The sequence below is a fragment of the Cetorhinus maximus genome, chromosome 1 (genome assembly GCF_964194155.1).
Source record: "Cetorhinus maximus chromosome 1, sCetMax3.hap1.1, whole genome shotgun sequence".
In the NCBI taxonomy this organism is placed as follows: domain Eukaryota; kingdom Metazoa; phylum Chordata; class Chondrichthyes; order Lamniformes; family Cetorhinidae; genus Cetorhinus; species Cetorhinus maximus.
In genome coordinates, this window is record NC_135879.1 from 237,340,340 (window position 1) to 237,358,479 (window position 18,140).

The 18,140-nt window shown below is 44.3% G+C and overlaps 1 protein-coding gene across 1 annotated transcript in view; it reads right to left on the minus strand.

The window, feature by feature from the left end:
* Positions 1 to 4,938: 4,938 nt before the first annotated feature.
* The window catches only part of LOC144688032 (BCL2/adenovirus E1B 19 kDa protein-interacting protein 3-like), a 42,607-nt gene continuing 29,405 nt past the window's right edge, over positions 4,939 to 18,140 (minus strand). The window contains exons 2-6 of the mRNA XM_078554688.1: positions 15,206 to 15,368; positions 10,535 to 10,619; positions 9,537 to 9,643; positions 8,420 to 8,569; positions 4,939 to 5,213 (exon numbers count right to left, since the gene is read on the minus strand). Of these exons, the coding sequence (XP_078410814.1) occupies positions 5,165 to 5,213; positions 8,420 to 8,569; positions 9,537 to 9,643; positions 10,535 to 10,619; positions 15,206 to 15,368 (554 nt within the window). The 3' untranslated portion in view covers positions 4,939 to 5,164. The remainder of the gene's footprint in view (positions 5,214 to 8,419; positions 8,570 to 9,536; positions 9,644 to 10,534; positions 10,620 to 15,205; positions 15,369 to 18,140) is intronic.

Here is an 18,140-nt window from a genome sequence, read left to right on the forward strand (position 1 = left end):
TTCATTGCTCAGGTTTAATTACTTTTTTACACAGCGGGGAGGGTGGGTGGGGAGAAGGGGTAAGAAGCAGAAGCATATTTACAGATCTTTTAATTGTAAAACTTAATTCCAGTCATTAACACTTGCCCTTCTGTTAATATACTGTAATGGGAAGGGCCTCATCCAGTGAGGTTTCTGGCGGGTAATCAAATTGATAACCTATTGGGAGTGTAGGTAATGCAGATCCTACTATTCTGCTCAAACTCCTTTCTTCCTTGAACAGCTCTTGGATTTTACCCAGTCCAGCACCTATTGTGTATGTGGATAAAGCACTTCCTGATTTCATTCCTGCAGATGAGGGAAACCTTCACACTTCAGAGACAACGCAGAGGCTTGGAGTAGGACTGACCTCTGGCTGTCGGAGAGCTGCGCTAGTTGGTAAAAAGTGAGTGGAGATACTTGGACCTTTCAACTTTCAAAGGCGGAAGCTGAGTAAAATGGCACAGAAATAGACAAGGGAGCAAGCGGCATTGCAAATGGCAGAAATCGCAAACGTCCATTATAGGACAAGGTGGCACAAGGTCAAACTAGTAAAAAGTAAATTTAAGACTTGATTTCAGAAAGGGCCTCAAACAGTGAACAACTCACAAACTAGACTTCTGCAGTACAGATGAAAAGCATGGTAGCATTTTAAAAAGCTGTTGAGATAATCTGAGAGGAATCCCGAATAGCATGAACTTAAAATGAGCCAAATAACCTTCCTCATCTATAATTATCTAGCAATCTTCTAAACATTCACTGGGATGGACTTTGATAGCTTCATGACCAGTCAGACGCCAAGTTCATTTATTGTGTTATTATAATCATGATATAATTATACCTTATTAGCTGATGGGGAAACAATTTTAGCCTGAGCTAGCCATCCACTCAATGACTATTATCATTATTTGGTATGGTTGTAGGGTATGGAGTCATAGAAACTTGGATGTTTGATGACTGTTCCATGCTGGGTTTGAGAATCTTTGTCAGGTCAATGGGGCACCATTCACCTGAGATCCCTCTGAAGCCAGCTGGTATACTGGAAATGCTACCCAGCTATCAGCTATTAAGACAGAGTGAAATCTGCTAAAACAGGGATTAAGTAACTTTCCAGCTGTGACTCAGTAGGTAGCACACCCTTGCCTCTGACTGAGAAGGTGATGAGCTCAAGACCCACTCCAGAGATGTGAACATGAAATTTAGGCTTACATTCCAGTGCACTACTGAGGGAGTGCTGCACCATTAAAGGTGCCATACTTTCGATGAGACATTAAACCAGGGACTTGCCTGACCACTTAGGTGAAGGCAATAGATCTTATGGCCTTGTTTCGAAGAGCAGGGAGTCTGGCGTCCTGGTTAATGTTCATCCCTTAACCAAAAATCACTAAAAAAACAGATTCTGGTCATTATCTGAAATAAAAACATTAAGTTCTGGAAAAACTCAGTAGGCCTGGCAGCATTTGTGGAAAGAGGAACAGAGTCCAATATGGCTTTGGTCCACTGGTTAAATCAGATGATAATAATCCTAAAGTCATGGGTTCAATCCCTATAACTGGCCAGCAAGCTTTCTCAGTATCAAGGCACATATGCATCTTTTTCTGAAGAGAACCCAAAATGTTTCTCTCTCCTATTGAGTTTTCCCAGCACGTTCTGTTTTTATTTCAGATTGCCAGCATCTGCAGTATTTTGCTTCTACTTCATAGTGCCTTGCTACGTGAAAATTGGCTTCCTACATTAGCACAATTACTTTTTTGTTTATTCATTCATAGGATGTGGGTCTTGCTGGCCAGGTCAGCATTTACAGAGGGCAGTTGAGAGTCAACCACATTGCTGTGGGTCCGGAGTCACATGTAGGCCAGACCAGGTAAGGACAGCAAATTTCCTTGCCTAAAGGACATTAGTGAACCAGATGGGTTTTTACAACCATTGACAATGGTTTCATGGTTATCATTAGACTTTAAATTCCAGATTTTTATTGAATTCAAATTTGACCATCTGCCAGAGCATTACCCCTGAGATTACTAGCCCAGCAACACTACTACACCATTGCCTCCCCGGCTACACTGCAAAAGTAGCTGTCAAGTGCTTTGAGTTGCCCTAAGGTCGCGAAAGATGCTAAATAAATACAAGCATTTTTTTCTTTAGGTCAGTTCACAGTTTATAAAACTTAGCTAGGCGTTGCCACTAAAGCAGTGGACAGGAATTTAGATCCTTTGCTGTAAAGAGACAGAGGGACTGTAGGCCCCTGAGCGGGGCACGTCAGTAAGTCACGTTGGGGCTGAATTTTACGGCAGCGGGATTTTATGGTGCCACCAAAGTCAATGCATTTTACAGCCCCATCCCTGCTGCAAAAATGCCGTAAAATTCCGGCTGTGGTCTTCCCTAGGCAGGAGCTTTAGTGAGACGTTGGGGAGGCCTCTAACTGCTCAAACTCTGTCACAGAGCGCTTTCCGTGGGAGCCAGCAGCCACTTCGGCCCCAGGTCAAACATGGAGAGTAATATCATCGTGTCCCATCTGGCCACCTGTGCTACTCTACCCCAGCAATGAAGCAGTACCATGAGCAGAGCAAGGATAAGGAAGCAAATGTCCCTATCCAATTTTAAATGGAGTGACTCAATGCTACAGATTTGATATCATCTAAGAATGACCAAGTCTACCAACAGTCGTCCAGGGTTTGTCTTCATGGGCTATGCAAGAATGTACCATGGAGGCTCGTGGGTCATAAGGTTAGATTCACAGTCAGGGTCCCAATTTGGAGTTCACCCACCAAATAGTCTAAAAAGAACGGATACATATCTCCCTGTTGAGCAGCTCGACAGACTGTGGCTGGGGATCAATTTTCAATTTGCGGCCCAGGTCTAAAAGTTCAAATTCACATTTGAAATGGAGCAGCACAATGAACTCCCCTTCCTAGACGTGCTAGTTGAAAAATCTGCAAGGGGGGTGTTCTCTACCACTGTCTACCGCAAGCCTACCTTCACTGGTCACTACACGCATTGAGGTCCTCACACGCTACAAGATTATCAAAAAATGCAACGAAGCAATGCCTACACCCCCCACCCCAGGTAACCGATGGCCTCCTGTAATCCAGTAACAGGATTGGAGGGCTGGGTATGCCCAAGCACAAAGTCCAAATTCCAGCTGCAGTTATTCGTAAACGTGTTGCACTGGGAAAATCTATGGATGTGGTGATACGAGTATTCTTCGAATTCCGGGGCGAGTGATAGGATTAGAAGGCTGCGAGAACTTAAAGTTCTCTTGGTCTTATCGGCAACCTTGTAAATAGGGCCCGAGCCATTTGCTCGCCATGCACGCTTGGTGCTGAAATAGGGCGCGTCAAAGGCATCCTGCAGGATAACGGCTACCTCGATCAGATCATTCTGCGCTGAATATCACGCAAACTCATGGCTGGGGCTGTTCCTTTCGGCCCTGAAAAGTGCCCAGTCTGCATCAGGTTACTCCGGAAGGACAAGGTATCTCAAATATTTGAGCAACAGGTGAAGCTAGGTGTTTCACACTGCTACCATGCAGTGGCAACACGAATGGTATTTGCCACTAACAGGATGCTGCCGTCAAGCCAAAAAGACGTTCTTGCCTATCAAACAAATGAGTAATGCGGTACATGAGTTTCAGTGCCAGTGTGATGCTCGGTATGTAGGCCATACATCCCAAAGACTGGTGGATCGTATCAAACAGCATGTCCCAGCCGCTGTTCGCAATGGGCAGGGTACAGACCGTCCCCAACCAGCCCGTGCTTGCAAAACTCAAAACACAGTGTCCAACATTAGATGTGATTCTGCGATTGGACATTTGCTAAATAATCCTCAGTGTGCTAAGAATTACACTGGCAACCAATTTAAGATTGTCAGTTGGGCTCGCAGTGTGGTGCATTTGCGTGTACTGAAGGCTACGTATAACACACAGGGCTCTGTTCTTTTTGCAGGCAGGAAGAACACATACACACATTGACAGTGACCAATCAGGGTCGAGCTGCCTGGTTTAAATTTCAAAGAGTGCTTGGCAGTTAACTGTCAGTCACCATTACTGGTGCGTTCTCCATGGCAATGCCTCTGCCAATCAGAGTCCTTTTGCCAACCAATCAGCACTCTTTTCACATACAGTATAAATTGTTGTTTTCCCCTTATATTGGTATTCTTGCAAAGTGTCCTGATGAGTGCAAGATGAAAAGCTTCGACATGTCTCTTTTTTTCAGCAATGTAAAAGCGTTGTTGAGGATTGGCTGCCAGTTATACAAACCGTTTGATTTACAGCCAACCCTTAAGGTTAGTTTTAGGGCGGGAGAGGGGGTGGATGCATCAAAAAATCTAACCCCTCAGTCAATGGTCTCCTGGAGCATTGATGCACCCATCCCCCTCCCCTCTCCACCTCTCTCCCCCCTCCCCCCCGCCCCGGCCAATACTCTTACAACCCTTTTATGTGAAAACGATTTTTCCAAGTGTCACTTTTATCTGGCTCAGCCTGAATTCTGTGATTACATTCCTTGGTTTTGCTTGAATTTTGAAAGGACACATAATCATTAACCAGTTTCCTAGCCATTACCACAACAGCACCACATTTTGGAACGATGAACTGTAGTGAAAGTGAAACTGGGTTCTGGCAAGACAAGGCCATTGCCGTGGCGTACTGGTATTAAAGTGGAGATGCCAACTGATTTTTTTCCAGCCCTTGGATAATGTTACTCTGGGTTTGGGGAAACGTGTTTCCTCAGACGTGGTTGAGAAAGGGACGCGCGTGCACACATATGCGCGCACACACACAAATGCTGAGGAGCCTGTGGTGGACAGGCCACTGGAAGTTCCAAGTTCATGGCACGTGCTGAAATGATGAGTTTTGCCTACAAGGAGAGGTTGCAAGGGCATGGGATCGGCACTGGAGTGTAAAGCTAACCACCCGGGCTGTCAAAGACAACTCATTTACGGTCAGGATACTACAAAGGGAAGGGCATAGCAAATGTTTAAACAGGGAGACATGATGGGAACAGGAAGTTAAGATAACCGTAAAAACACTTCAAGTCTCTGTAACTTTCGTTGGGCTTTGGGTGTCCATCTACATGAGTGACGAGTGAAGAAATCGGTGTCAATCTCCGCAGTTCATCCAGTTTGAGCAGTTTTTCCTGTAGAATTTTTACAAGGTACTTGCAGGTGATGCAGCCAATCTTTTTCCAATGTATATTCTAAAGTGAGAAATACAGAAATACAGGATCAGATTCAAACAGTGTAAGATGAGGCGGGCAGGGGGGGGTGGTCAGAGACTTGTAGTTATTTATTTGTCATAAACTGCAAGGTACAATGAGTGATTTGGGTGCGGAGTTAACCAGTCTCAGCAAAGTAAATAAAGAATTTGCAATTCTAAAGCGCCTTTCGCAAGCTCAGGATGCCTCGAAATGCTTCACAGCTAATTAGGTGCTTTAGAAGTGGAGTGACTCCTCGTGGAGTAGGATGTCATGTGTGAGAACGACCAGCTTTAACGATATTAGTTGAGGGATAAATATCGGCCAGTGCAGCAGTGAGAGCTCCCCTGATCTTCTTCAAAATAGTGGCATGGGATTTCTTTGCCCCGAGAGGATTGATGGATCTCGGTTTAACATCTCACCTGACAGCGCAGCACACGCGGGGCACCGTGCTGGAGTGTCAGGCGAGATTAACATGGTGTGTGCTGATAATGAGTGGTATGGGGAGTCAAGCTGCCATGATCTGATCATTAAGTTGATCCCTGGGATGAAGGCATTGTTTCACGATGAAAGGTTGAGCAGGTTGGTCCCATACTCATTGCAGCCTTCCTTATTGAAACCTATAAGTCTCTGAGGGGGCTTGACAGAGTTGATAATGTTAAACCTGACATACATGTGCAAATCCATCATGTCTTTGCAAACCTAACCCATGCTGGACACAAAACCCTGGATTTTTTAAAAATTCATTCATGGGGTGTGGGGTTCGCTGGCTAGGCCAGCGCTTATTGCCCATCCCTAAATGCTCTGGAGAAGGTACTGATGAGTTGCCTTCTTGAGCCCCTGCAGTCCAGCACGTCAGCATCTCATAACAGAGATGGTTAAAAGGAGATTTAATAGAGGTGTTTAAAATCACAAAGGGTTCTGGTAGAGTAGAAAGGGAAAATTGTTCCACTGGCAAGAGAGTTGGTAACCAAATGACACGGAGGAAGGAAAGGGAACCAGAGACATTATGAAGAGATGCTTTTTATACAGCAAGTTGTTGTGAACTGGAATGCACTGCCTGAAAGGGAGGTGGCTGCTGATTCAAGGGTAACTTTCAAAAAGGAATTGGATAAATACTTGAAAATGATGGAGAAAGGGCAGGAGAACAGGGCTCTTTGGATAGGTCTTTCAAAGAGCTGGCACAGGCACAGTGGGCTGTCTCCTTTGTATTATCCTATAACTCAATAGCCAACCTCCAGCAATGCCTTAGAGCAGAAGTTAGGGCAGTGAATTAAAAAAACAGTGATGAAACTGGAGAGAGAGAGAGCGAGAGAGAGAAAGAGCACGAGAGCAAAGAAGGCATGAGTGAAGAGAGGATGGACTAAACAGTCAAAGATAAGAAACGAAACCAAACTGGGGAGAGGCTGCTATACTTGAAGGAGCTAACACGGTCATGAGGTAACTTTTGTTTTATTCGTTCATGGAGTGCAAGCATTACTGGCAAGACCTTGTTAGCATTTATTGCCCATCCCTAATTTACCTTCTCATGGGTATTTGGGAATGGGCAATCAATGCTGGCCTAGCCAGCGACGCCCACCCACATTCCATGAATGAATTAAAAAAACTCATCTCATGACACTAGCTTCATTAAATAGAACAACCTATTATGCCCTCAGCGCCTCCAAAGAAGGGACTACTTATCGTAGTACAGCTAATTGGACAGCCAACTTTTGCAAGCCCTCACAACACAGCTGTATTGATAACAGGTCAGAGTGTGTTTGGGGGCTTGGCTGCTGGGAGAATATTAGTTGGGACACCAGAGGATCAGTACAATGGAGATTTTAGCATTCACCTGAGCATACATAAAGGGGCCTCGATTTAACATCTCATCTGGCACAAGTCATTTATAATTGACGCAATTTGTGTGCAGAATAAGTCATAAAGACATTAGAAATTTTAAGATAAAGAAAAGTCCATCCCCTTTGAGAGATGGAAACCCAATTCCCTCCTCCTCATGTCTTCCTTCAACGCTTTCCCTCCCCGGAAACACACCCAGATCTCTGAAACCCATTTGCGCTGTCTGCTTCGATAACTTATTCCACAGCTTGATCTTCCATTTAGGGAAAGCATTCATCTCATTCTTCAGTGGCTTCTGACTGGAGTCCGCAGTGAAAAATTTATCCAAGGCAATTTTGTCAACTCCCCTTCATCATCTTGGAAGTCCCTATCGGAACACCTCAAAGTCCCGATTCTGAAGAAAACAACTCCTGAAATCAGGTGGGTCAAGATGGATTGAGAATGTCTGTCACCAAGTATCAGAGCTCAAAGTGAAACTATAGGAAAGAGATTAATGAGGCCATGTATAAAAAAAGCCAAGCAGTGAGCTTTATTTCTGAAGGGATTGCAACAAAAAGCAGGGAACTTGATTGGAACCTTGCATAGACTACACTTTAAGTACTAAGAACAGTTTTGGTCTCCATTTTATAAAGAGGACATGCAGGAATTATACCAAAAATTAGAGGTTATAACTATCAGAAAAGACTGAACAAGTTAGGGGTCTTTTTTCTAGAAAAGAGGAGGTTCAGAAGTGACCTGATATGGGTCTTTAAAACGATGAAGGGGTTTGACAGCACAGATCGAGAAATGTTTCCACGTGTAAGCGATTGAAAAACAACTGACCATAATTATAAAAATTGGAACTAATAAATTCAAGGGAAATTCGGGAGAAACTTCTTTACCTAGATAGTGGTAGGTATGTGAAGATGACACCAAAGAGTAGTTGAGGCAAATAGCAGGGATAAATTTGAGAGAAAGCTAGTTAAGCACAAGAGGGAGGAAAAAAATAGAACGGTAGGCTGAGAGAGTTAGATGAAGAGAGGCTCATGTGCAGCATAAATGGCCTGTTTCTGTGCTGTGAGCTCGATGTAACTCCATGTAACAGATAGTTAGGACTAATAATTGTGGGTTCTATTTTTGATGGCCATTTAATTAAATGATCAAAGGGAAGCAATCGGTAGAACTTTGTGAAAGCATCATGACAACGGGTGTGCAAGACAACCTATACATTAATCATGCACGTGCCCAACACCCAGCATGAACAAGTGAGTCACCATGTCAATGAGTGCACAAGACAATCTATACATTAATCATGGATGTACCCAATAACAGGAACAAGTGAGTTACCATGACAACGGGCGTGCAAGACAATTAATTAATCATGGACGTACCCAACTCCCAGCATGAACAGGTGAGTTATCAGGAGAGAGGGAATGAGGAACACTACAAACTCAGAGCTGAAGATTCCTCCTTTCTTCATCACGCCTGTCTTCCGTACACTCAGACTTGAACAATACTTTGGATGTTTGAATACAAATTCCCTAAGAGTGGAAAGAAAAAACAAAAATCATTTGTCACTTCCATCCAGTTAAAGCATGACTTGGAACTTACATTCATCCAGGCTATGTTAGATTTTGGATAAAGTGCTCAATAGATTCGTCCTGTGTTAGGTGGTCTCAGCCAGAGTAGCAGTGAGGATTGCTTCCAGTGTCTCCAGGCTAGAGAAATGAACATACATTATTCAGGGCTCTCAGTCGTAACTGCTACCCTGCGAGTCTTACTTGACCAGATGCAAGTGGATGCCCATCGAGGACGTTGCTGGGTCCTGGCTGTGTTGTCCTTACATTCTAGGCTCACATGTGAATTTTTGGTGTCTGAAAAGCATTGCTTCTGAATGGCTGACTTCAGTTCCTATGTGCGAAAGTGATAGAGTAGATGTTAAGAACTGTTTCCACTGGCTGGGGAATCTAGAGCAATCTCAGAATAAGGGGTAAGTCATCTAAGACTGAGCTGAGGGGACATTTCTTCAAAGGTTGTGAACCTTTCAAATTCAGTGCACCCAGAGAGCTGTGGATGCTCAGTGATTGAGTAGATCCAAGACACAGTGTAATAGATTTTTGGACACTTAAGGGAATTAAGGGACACAGTGATAGTGCGGCAAGGTGGAGTTGAAGTAGAAGATCTTGTTGAAGGTGGAGCAAGGTCAAAGGGCCTAATGTCTTACTCCAGCTTCTATTTCTTCTGTCGGTAACCAGTCAGTGTGAGACTGGAGGCACAAAATGACCAGGTTAGGGATCTTAGCGGACCATCTTTCCTAAAGGACGTTTGTGAGCTAGTTGGGTTCATAGGGCAAATTCACAGTCATTACTGTTCTGAAGCTAACCAGATTTATTGAATTCAATTTCACAATTTTTTATGGTGGAATCTAACCTCAGGACTTTCAAGTTTTTGTCACAACCACAAGGCTATCGCGTCTAACAGCAGTAAGAGTACGGAGTTGCAACTCACTTTGGGGGCACGTTTTCTGGTCGACTGGACCAGTACCAGATCCACTCCGCATTATTCCTTAGTAGTTTCTCAATCTCTCCGCTCCTCTCCTGGTTTTCTTCATCAGACTGTGGAAACAAGCGATAAAAAGATTAATTAACCCAGGAAGAGGCAAACCCCAATTCAAAGCGTTCCAGGTGTAAATACGATCACAGGAAGGAAGGTCCTGAAATCTCCCAGATGGGATACATTCAGTTCCCATGGAAAATGCAAAAAAAGACATAAACTGCCACGGCGAGGCTCTGGAATATTTGGGAAAACAGCAGATCCCGCAAATTCCCAGGTGATTTTGGCAGCCATTTTGCCCGCCAATCAATGACGTGGCAAGGGGAAGTGCATGGATAAAGAATGAAAGTGAACGCAAGATGAGAAAAGCAAAGAGGAATAAACAAATAAGCAACAAAAAAAAAGCAAATGAAAGAATAAAAGCAGCAAAAACTGAGAAGGGTAGAAAATAAAAGAGAAGAAAACAAAACAAAACCAAGGAAACACTTTCCATAAGACCACGGCCCACCCAATACCTGCCATAACTTTGGTGCTAGGCTATCAGATTGCTAATTTGCCTTGGGTGTCTAATGCATCCCAAAGCTAACCTTTTACAATTTTCAAAACAAGTTCTGGAAAACCCCACATGATTAGAGTTTCTGTTTGGCTCATGTACTCAGAATTCATTTACCAAACTTAGGCACAGGCTAGCAAACATTAAGCCTTGAGAGGAACCACCACCACTCGTGTTGTATTAAAATGTAACCGTCGCTCCCTGGTTGGTCATCCCGACTTTCCCATCCAGGCCAGCGCTGGTGTTTCCCATTCTCTGACCAACACAGGACTTCCTCAGGGAGCAATGAAGGTCAGAAAGGGGAGCGCCAGCATGATACAGAGACGTTGCTATGGGAATGTAATGGGGACGTTAATCACAAAAGGGCCAACGTCACTCCCCTGGCCAAGTCCTTACCTACCTGAGTACTGCTGCTATCTGCAATGCTTCCAGTTTCAAACTCAACAGGAACGTGAGGCATCTGGGGGCTCATCAGTAAGGGAGGGCTGTAAAACAGGAAAAAGAACACTCCTTAACAAGGGGCTGATCCAGGGTTCCTCTGCTGCAGTGTTCATATACCTTCTTGCCAAATAGTTTCGGAACAACACAGGCCATCATCATGGTCAACGCTTCTATTCTCACTAGGTCCTCCCTTTCCAGATATGGAAGTTAAGCTACGTGAGTCTGTTTGCGACACAGATTACAGAAATAAGTAGATGTGTTACTCGCAACCTTCCACTTGTCCTTAACCCCTCGTAGACAGACAAAGAGATCTTCTTAGTCATCAAATTACAGGCTAAAAGGGTTAAATTCTGTGGACAGATATAGACGAGCTTTTTAAAAAATTATTTCATGGGATGTGGGCGTCACTGGCAAGGTCAGCATTTGTTGCCCATCCCTAATTGCCTTTGAACCAAGTGGCTTGGTTCATTTCAGAGGGCAGTTAAGAGGCAACTACATACTATGGATCTGGAGTCACCTGCAGGTGAGACCAGGTAAGGGCAGTGGATTTCCTTCCCTAAAGAATAGCCGTGAACCAGATGGGTTACAACAATCAACAATAACTTCATGGGACTAGCTTCCAATTCCAGATTTTTATTAATTGATCTAATTTAAATTCCTCTGCTGCGATGGGATTTGAACCTATGTTCCCAAAGCATTAGCTCGAGTTTCAGGATTACGCGTCAAGTGAAATTACCGCCGTACCATCAGCCATGTAAAAGACTTAAGGGGTGATCTAACTGTGATGTTTTAAGATGATTGAAGGAGTTGATAGGATAGATAGAGAGAAACTATTTTCCTGAGGGTGGGGGAGTCCAGAATGTGGGGACATGAACTTCAATCAGAGCCAGACCATTCAGTGGTGATGTCTTTACACAAAGAGCTGTGTAACCTGGAAACTTCCCCCATAAAGCTGTGGATGCTGGGACAAGTGAAGCTTTCAAAATTCCAATTAATAGATGTGTTACATAAGGGTATTAAGGGCTATGGAATCTAGGTGGGTAAATGAAGCAACAATGCAGATGAGCCATGATCGAATTGAGTGATCAAGGGCTGAATGGCCTATTCCCGTTCCTATGTTCCAGTGACTGCACAGTCGAAGGTCAGTAACGGCTTGTAGATTACTCATAATGCATTGAAAAACGCGAGAAAATTAAAAATCCCCCTTTATAACTCAGAGCATTTACAGATGTTCCCTTAACTATCAATATCAGACAATTTGAAGAAAAGGCAAGGTTAAGGTATGGCTGGATAGAGGTCTTCAAGATTATGAAAGGGTTTGCTAGGACGGACACAGATATGACATTTCTACTAGCAGCAAAACCAGAACTCATGGCTGGAAATACATGATAGTCACTAATGAATCCACTAGGGAATTCAGGAGAAACTTCTTTACCAAGAGAGTGAATGAGAATGTGGAACTTGCTGCCACAACAAATGGTTGGGAGCATAGCATAGATGTACTTCAAGGGAAACTAGATAAACACATGAAGGAAAAGGGTATAAAAGGATATGCAAATAGTTAGATGAAGAGGGGTGAGAATCAGATCACGTGGTGAATGAACGTGAGCACAGATCAATTGAACTGAATAACCTGGATTCTGACCTGTAAACTATATGTAATGTGTTGATAAGGCAACTGGTTGCACCTTATCTGAAGCCACGCAGTTTGCAAGATGCAAGGGTTGTTCCACATTAAGTTAGTTCAAACCCTTAATAAACCTAATTTCCCCTTCAAGGGTGGACCTTATTAAGAGCTTCATACTAACTAAAGCTGTATTGCAACAAAGCAAAAAAATCATACAGCACAGAAGGTGGCACTTGTGTCTGCCCTGGCCCTTTGAAAAAACTTTCCAGTTAGCCCCACTCCCCTTGCTCTTTCCCCATAGCTCTGCAAATTTCCACCTTTTCAAGTACATTCTGCTGTCATTGGACATGCTACTGTTCAGGCTAAGATGGTGGTCAGTGGGTGTGGGGTGGGGTGGTGTGGGGGGGACAGAAATCGATAGAAAACTCCTGGATCAGGAATGCAGCCATCTCAGGACAAGCCCCCAACAGGGTGACACTGTCCCTTTAATAGCTCTAGGCACAGTGGGACTGTCCCTTTAATATTTCTGAAAGCCAATCATTGCAGCAGCCATGAGGACTTCAGTCACTCGCAGGTTCGCTGAGATCAGCAATTTTAGTTTTTGGCTCTGAGGCGAGGCGGAAAGCCCCAACGCTAATTCCTCTTTAGGCAAGGGGAGGAGAGATAAGCTATAGGACAAGCCAGGGCTTGGTGTGAAAAGGGAGTTAAGCTGTCGAATCATGTAGCAATCGCTTGGTCGGTTTTATTGAGGTTTCACCAGTGTTTATTGAGCCATGAATCCTCCACGTTTTCTACTTCATTCACCCGTTCAGAATCAGTTCCGACATTCGAGAGGAGCCGACGCAGGTAGCTGCCAGTTCCCCCCACCCCCCACCCCCCTCCTTCACTCACCCCCCTACCCCCACCCAGCCAACTCGGTTTTTCCTATTCCACTTACTGCTCCGGGAGGATTCACCAGGGCTTAAAGAGTTAAATCAGGAGGAGGAGGGTTTCTGTAACTTAAACTTGGCTTCTGTTCTCTTGAGGTTAGAAGATTAAGGGTTGATCTAATCGAGGTATCTTTAAATAATAAAAAGATTTTGATGAGGTAGGTAATGAGAAACTGCCTACTCTGGTGGAGCGAGTCCAAAATAAGGACTTCAAGTTAGAGTTGAACCATTCAGGAGTGAAATCAGGAGGCACTTCTTCACACAAAGGGAATGGAAGAGTGGGACTCAGACGCTGGGGGACAAGTGAAGCTTTCGAGGCTGAAATCAGTAGTTTTCCGTTAAGTGCAGATACCAAGGGATATAGATAGATCAAAGTATCTTTCGAAGAGAGATTTCTACATTATAGAAAGAGATTATTTAAACTAGGATTGGACCCCCTGGAATATAGAAAGGGCTAGTTTGACTGGGGTTTTTAGGATGGGGAAAACAATTGGAAGGATACGTAGAGGGAACCTTTTTCCACTGGTGGGGGAATCTAGGACAAGGCAACATAATCTTAAATCAGGAGGGACATTAGGAAATACATCTACACGTGAAGGACGTTAAAAGTGTAGAGCTCTGTCCCACACCTGAGATCGATGCATTTTTGGTAGCATAGCGATAAAGAGAAATGAGCCAGGTACATGGGCAGGCTAAGATACAAGTCAGTGAATGGTGCCAGTGAATGGTAGAAGGCCCAAGGGATGAATGGCCTCCTCCTGTCCCTAAGGTCCCTACTGAGAGAAGGGTTGCATCAGTACAAACTGAAAGATGAAGCTGGCTGACCCGTCTGACACAGCTACTTCAACTCACCGAGTGCCACCAGCAACCTGCTACTTAATGAAAATTAAATTAAATTAGAAAACACTCCCACACAAAAAGGGTGGCAGAAATTTGGAGCACATTTCTGAAAACTGCAATTGAGGTTAGATCAATTGTTAATTTTAAATTTGAGATTGACCTCTCTCTCTCTCTCTCTAACAGGGCGTTGGCAACCATGGACTTTCATGAAGTCGGTGTTGGCGATGTTGAATCTCCAAGTTAATCATGCTCTGGAGGCATGGATCATCTTCGTTGGTAGTACACTCATCCAGTTTGAGAGGGCCTTCAGAAAGATCGTACTTTGCCTATCTCGATCTCTTTCGCCATCGATCTTTTCCATGATTAGCAGACTTTCTAAATCATGCTTTCTTATTATGCGCCCAAGAAATTCCAACTGTCTCTTCCTGATTTTGGTCAGCAGAGTTCTTTCGGAGTCAGGTTTTACTAGCACCTCCTCATTGACAGCGTGACTTGCCCGAGATGTTTTCATTACTTGCCTCAAAAACCACAACTCTGCAGTTCAATTCTTTTCTGCATTGCTTCACTGATCGTCCAACGCTCACTTTTGTGTGTCAAAAATCAGTGTGATGTAGCATTCCTGGATTCGCAGCTTTGCTTTCATGGCTAATTTTGAGTTGATCATAATCTTTTTCATTTTTCAAAATACATCATTGGCTGTTCCAATCCTTCATCTTATTTCTTGGTTGCGCTTTCCGTCCGATGTTAACACAATTCCTATGTTACAAAATTTGTCTACCTGTTTGACTCTGTCATTCTTCATTGTGATCCTACATTCTGGTGCTGTTTGCTTTTTGGACACTACCAGACATTTTGTTTTTTTCTTACAATTTATGCTCAGCCCTTTCTTCTCACTTTCACTCGCTACTCTATCCAAAATCTTTTGCAGTTTTTTTTTGAGGTTGACAGAATTTTATCAATCAAAGATATTAAGGGATATGGAACAAAAGATGAAGTTGGGTCACAGATCAGCCATGATCTCACTGAACGGTGGAGCAGACTTGAGGATCAGGGATATACGGCCTCCTCCTGTTCCTATAAAAATGTTTCAGCTTTGCGTTAACTTGCAATTGCTTGGATCCAAAAACTGTGAACCTCAGGGAAATATGGCAATATACAGTTATCACTGAAACCCTGCCGCTTTCGCCTAGCTGCGTGGGTGAGGGAACAGAATGGAAAGCAAGGCCAAGATCACCTGTCGCAGTGGGAGCTGCCTCGTGAACTGTTCTTTTCTGATTCGTGCTGTGCGTCCAGGAGGATTTTCTCCATGTCTCCGTTGTGGATAGAGCTGGAGGAGGGCACGTGCTCCAGGACCCGCGGGCCGCTGTGCTGACTGTAGTCCAGCTCCACCCATGAACCTGAGAGAAAAAAGGAGACAACGTGAAGGGAGCCACCTCGGAACAAAATATCTGATTAATACAAGAACTCAGTTCCGCCAGGGTAAAACCTGTAGTAGGGCGTCTTCGAGCGGTTACAGGGTGGGTCGGTGGGAAGGGGGTGCATCTGCTTCAGAAACAGCACTTAAAGCCAGTTCCTCTCCAAATTCCCATCCCTTTTCCTCTTCCTCCCTTACACCTGAATTCCATCCCAAGAGGATGAGGAATTTCTGGACTGGGATGCTGGAGCGACTGAAAAAGGTTCCGGGTTCATTCACTTGGACGTATGTTTCAATAGAGACTACAAAAGCACTTCACTGTCTGTGAAATGCTACAGGACGCTCAAGGTCAATAAAGGTGCAGCCATTGCGGCAGTGTGAGGGAGCTGGACTATGAAGAGGTACAGAGAACAACGCAGGGTGTTGGGTTGATGGGGGAAGGGTTACTGAGCAACAATGTATGGGATGTCATTCCAACTTCCTCACACTGTCGCTCAGTAATGCCTGCCCCAGCAGCCTGTGTTACTGACTGTATTTCTACTGATGTTAATCCAGCTCCCTCACACTGTCACTCAGCAACTCCTCTCCAAGTGTGCTTTACTGTCTGTAAATGTGCTGATATTAATCCAGCCCCCTCACACTCACACTCAGTAAACCCTCTTCCCCAGTGCCCGGTGTTACTGACTGTATCGCTACTGATGTTAATCCAGCCCCCTCACACTATCACTCTGTAACCCCTCATTCCCCCCACCCCAGTGCCCTGAGTTACTGACTGTACCTGTACTGACATCAACCCAGCTCCCCATGCTGTCATTCAGTAAATCTTCCTGTGTTAACTTCCCAAATTGCCTCGAAGCTGCTTCAGCTCAAACACTCTGCTGTAGATCCAGCAAGGTTTTATCAGCAGCTCCAGGGAAACTCCTATCCTTCTAGGGGTTTATCCAGCTCAATAACACCTCCCAGCCAGACAATGACAATAACCTGCATTTGGACAGCATCCTGAACATAGTAAAATATTCCAACAAAATTCAACACCAAAGTCACATGAGGAGGCACTGGAGTAATTTGTGAATGCACACACTCTTTCATAAAAAGCCACTGTCCTGACATGTTTTCAGACACACACAGTGAAGGGTTGTGAAACATCTCTCCTAATTACCAGCTCATAGCATCTTGCTAATATCCCTCCTGGTTCTTCCACTTCACTGAGTCCTTTTACTTCTTCCAAACACAGATGTGGAGATGCAGTCACTGATGCAGGTTCCTTGTGTTCCCATACTATCATGATCTTGTCCCATCCCCATCTCTATAACCCACTAGGATTACAGAAACAGGCCAAGAGCTCCATTGAAGAGGTAGGTTTTAAGGAGCATCTTAAAGGACATGGATGTGAACAGGTTTAGGGAGGGAATTCCTGAGATTAGGGCCAAGGTAGCTGAAGGCACGGTCACAACTGGAGGATCAAAGGAAATGGAGGGCGGGCAAGTAGGCAGAGACCTCGAAGCAAGGCCATGAACTAAGCAAACCATGCACTAGGCTTTATTTCTAGAAGGAAATTGATAAGTAGGGGAATTTATATTAAACTTGTATTGAACCTTGGCTCGGCCACACCTACAGTGCTGTGTGCAGTCCTGATCGCCATATTATAAAAAGGATATAAAGTCACTGGAAAGGGTGCAGTGAAGATTTACAAGGATGATACGAGAAATGCATGGGTATATATTATCAGGACAGGATGATCAGGCTGGGTCACTTTTCTCCCAAAAAAAGGCCAAGGGCTGACCTAATAGAGGCCTTTAAAGTTATGAAAAGTTTTAACAGGGTGGCTACAGAGAGAATACTTCCTCTGGTGGGGAACAGCATAACAAGAAATCCAGTAGGGAATTCAGAAGAAAATTCTTTACCCAAAGAGTGGTGAGAATGTGGAACCCACTACCACACGGAGTGGTTGAAGGGATAGAACAGATGCATTTGAGGGGAAGCTTCTGAGGGAGAAGGAAATAGAGGGTTAAGATGATAAATTTAAACGAGAAAAGTTAGGAGGAGGATCGAGTGAAGAATAAACACCGTCCTGGACTGGGTAGGGCCGAACAGTCTGTTTCAGTGCCGTATATACTACGTAATCCTAGTGGGTTATAGAGATGGGGATGGGACAAGATCATGAAAGTATGGGAACACAAGGAACCTGCATCGGTGACTGCATCTCCACATCTGTGTTTGGAGGAAGTAAAAGGGCTTAGCAAAGTGGAAGAACCAGGAGGGAAATTAGGAAGATGCTACTAGCTGGTAATTGGGAGAGGCCTGGGCTCGCTCGCCAACGCATAAAATGACGTGGGATGACGTTGGGCGAAACCCCCAATGTCATCCCGGTCCATTTAAATTTTCAGGAAGGAGGGGGCGCAGCCAAATCAGCTGCGGGCTCGTCGACCTGTCAATGGCCAATTGAGGCCATTGGCAGATCAATTAAAGTACTTAGTGTACCTGCCCGTCCAACCTTAAGGTTGTCAGGCAGGCCAGGAGCCCCGGCAGCAAACAGATAAAACATGAAACCTCATCCACGGGCGGGATGAGGTTTCATGCAGGGTTTTTAAATTTTTAATAAAGTTATTATGTTAATTATGAACATGTCCCACCTCATGTGTCACATTGTTACATGAGGGGGACATGTTAGGGAATTAAAAAAAAATTTTTTTTTTAATTTATAATATTTTTAAAAGTGTAAGCGATCTCCCTGAGGCAGCAGTTAGCCTCAGGG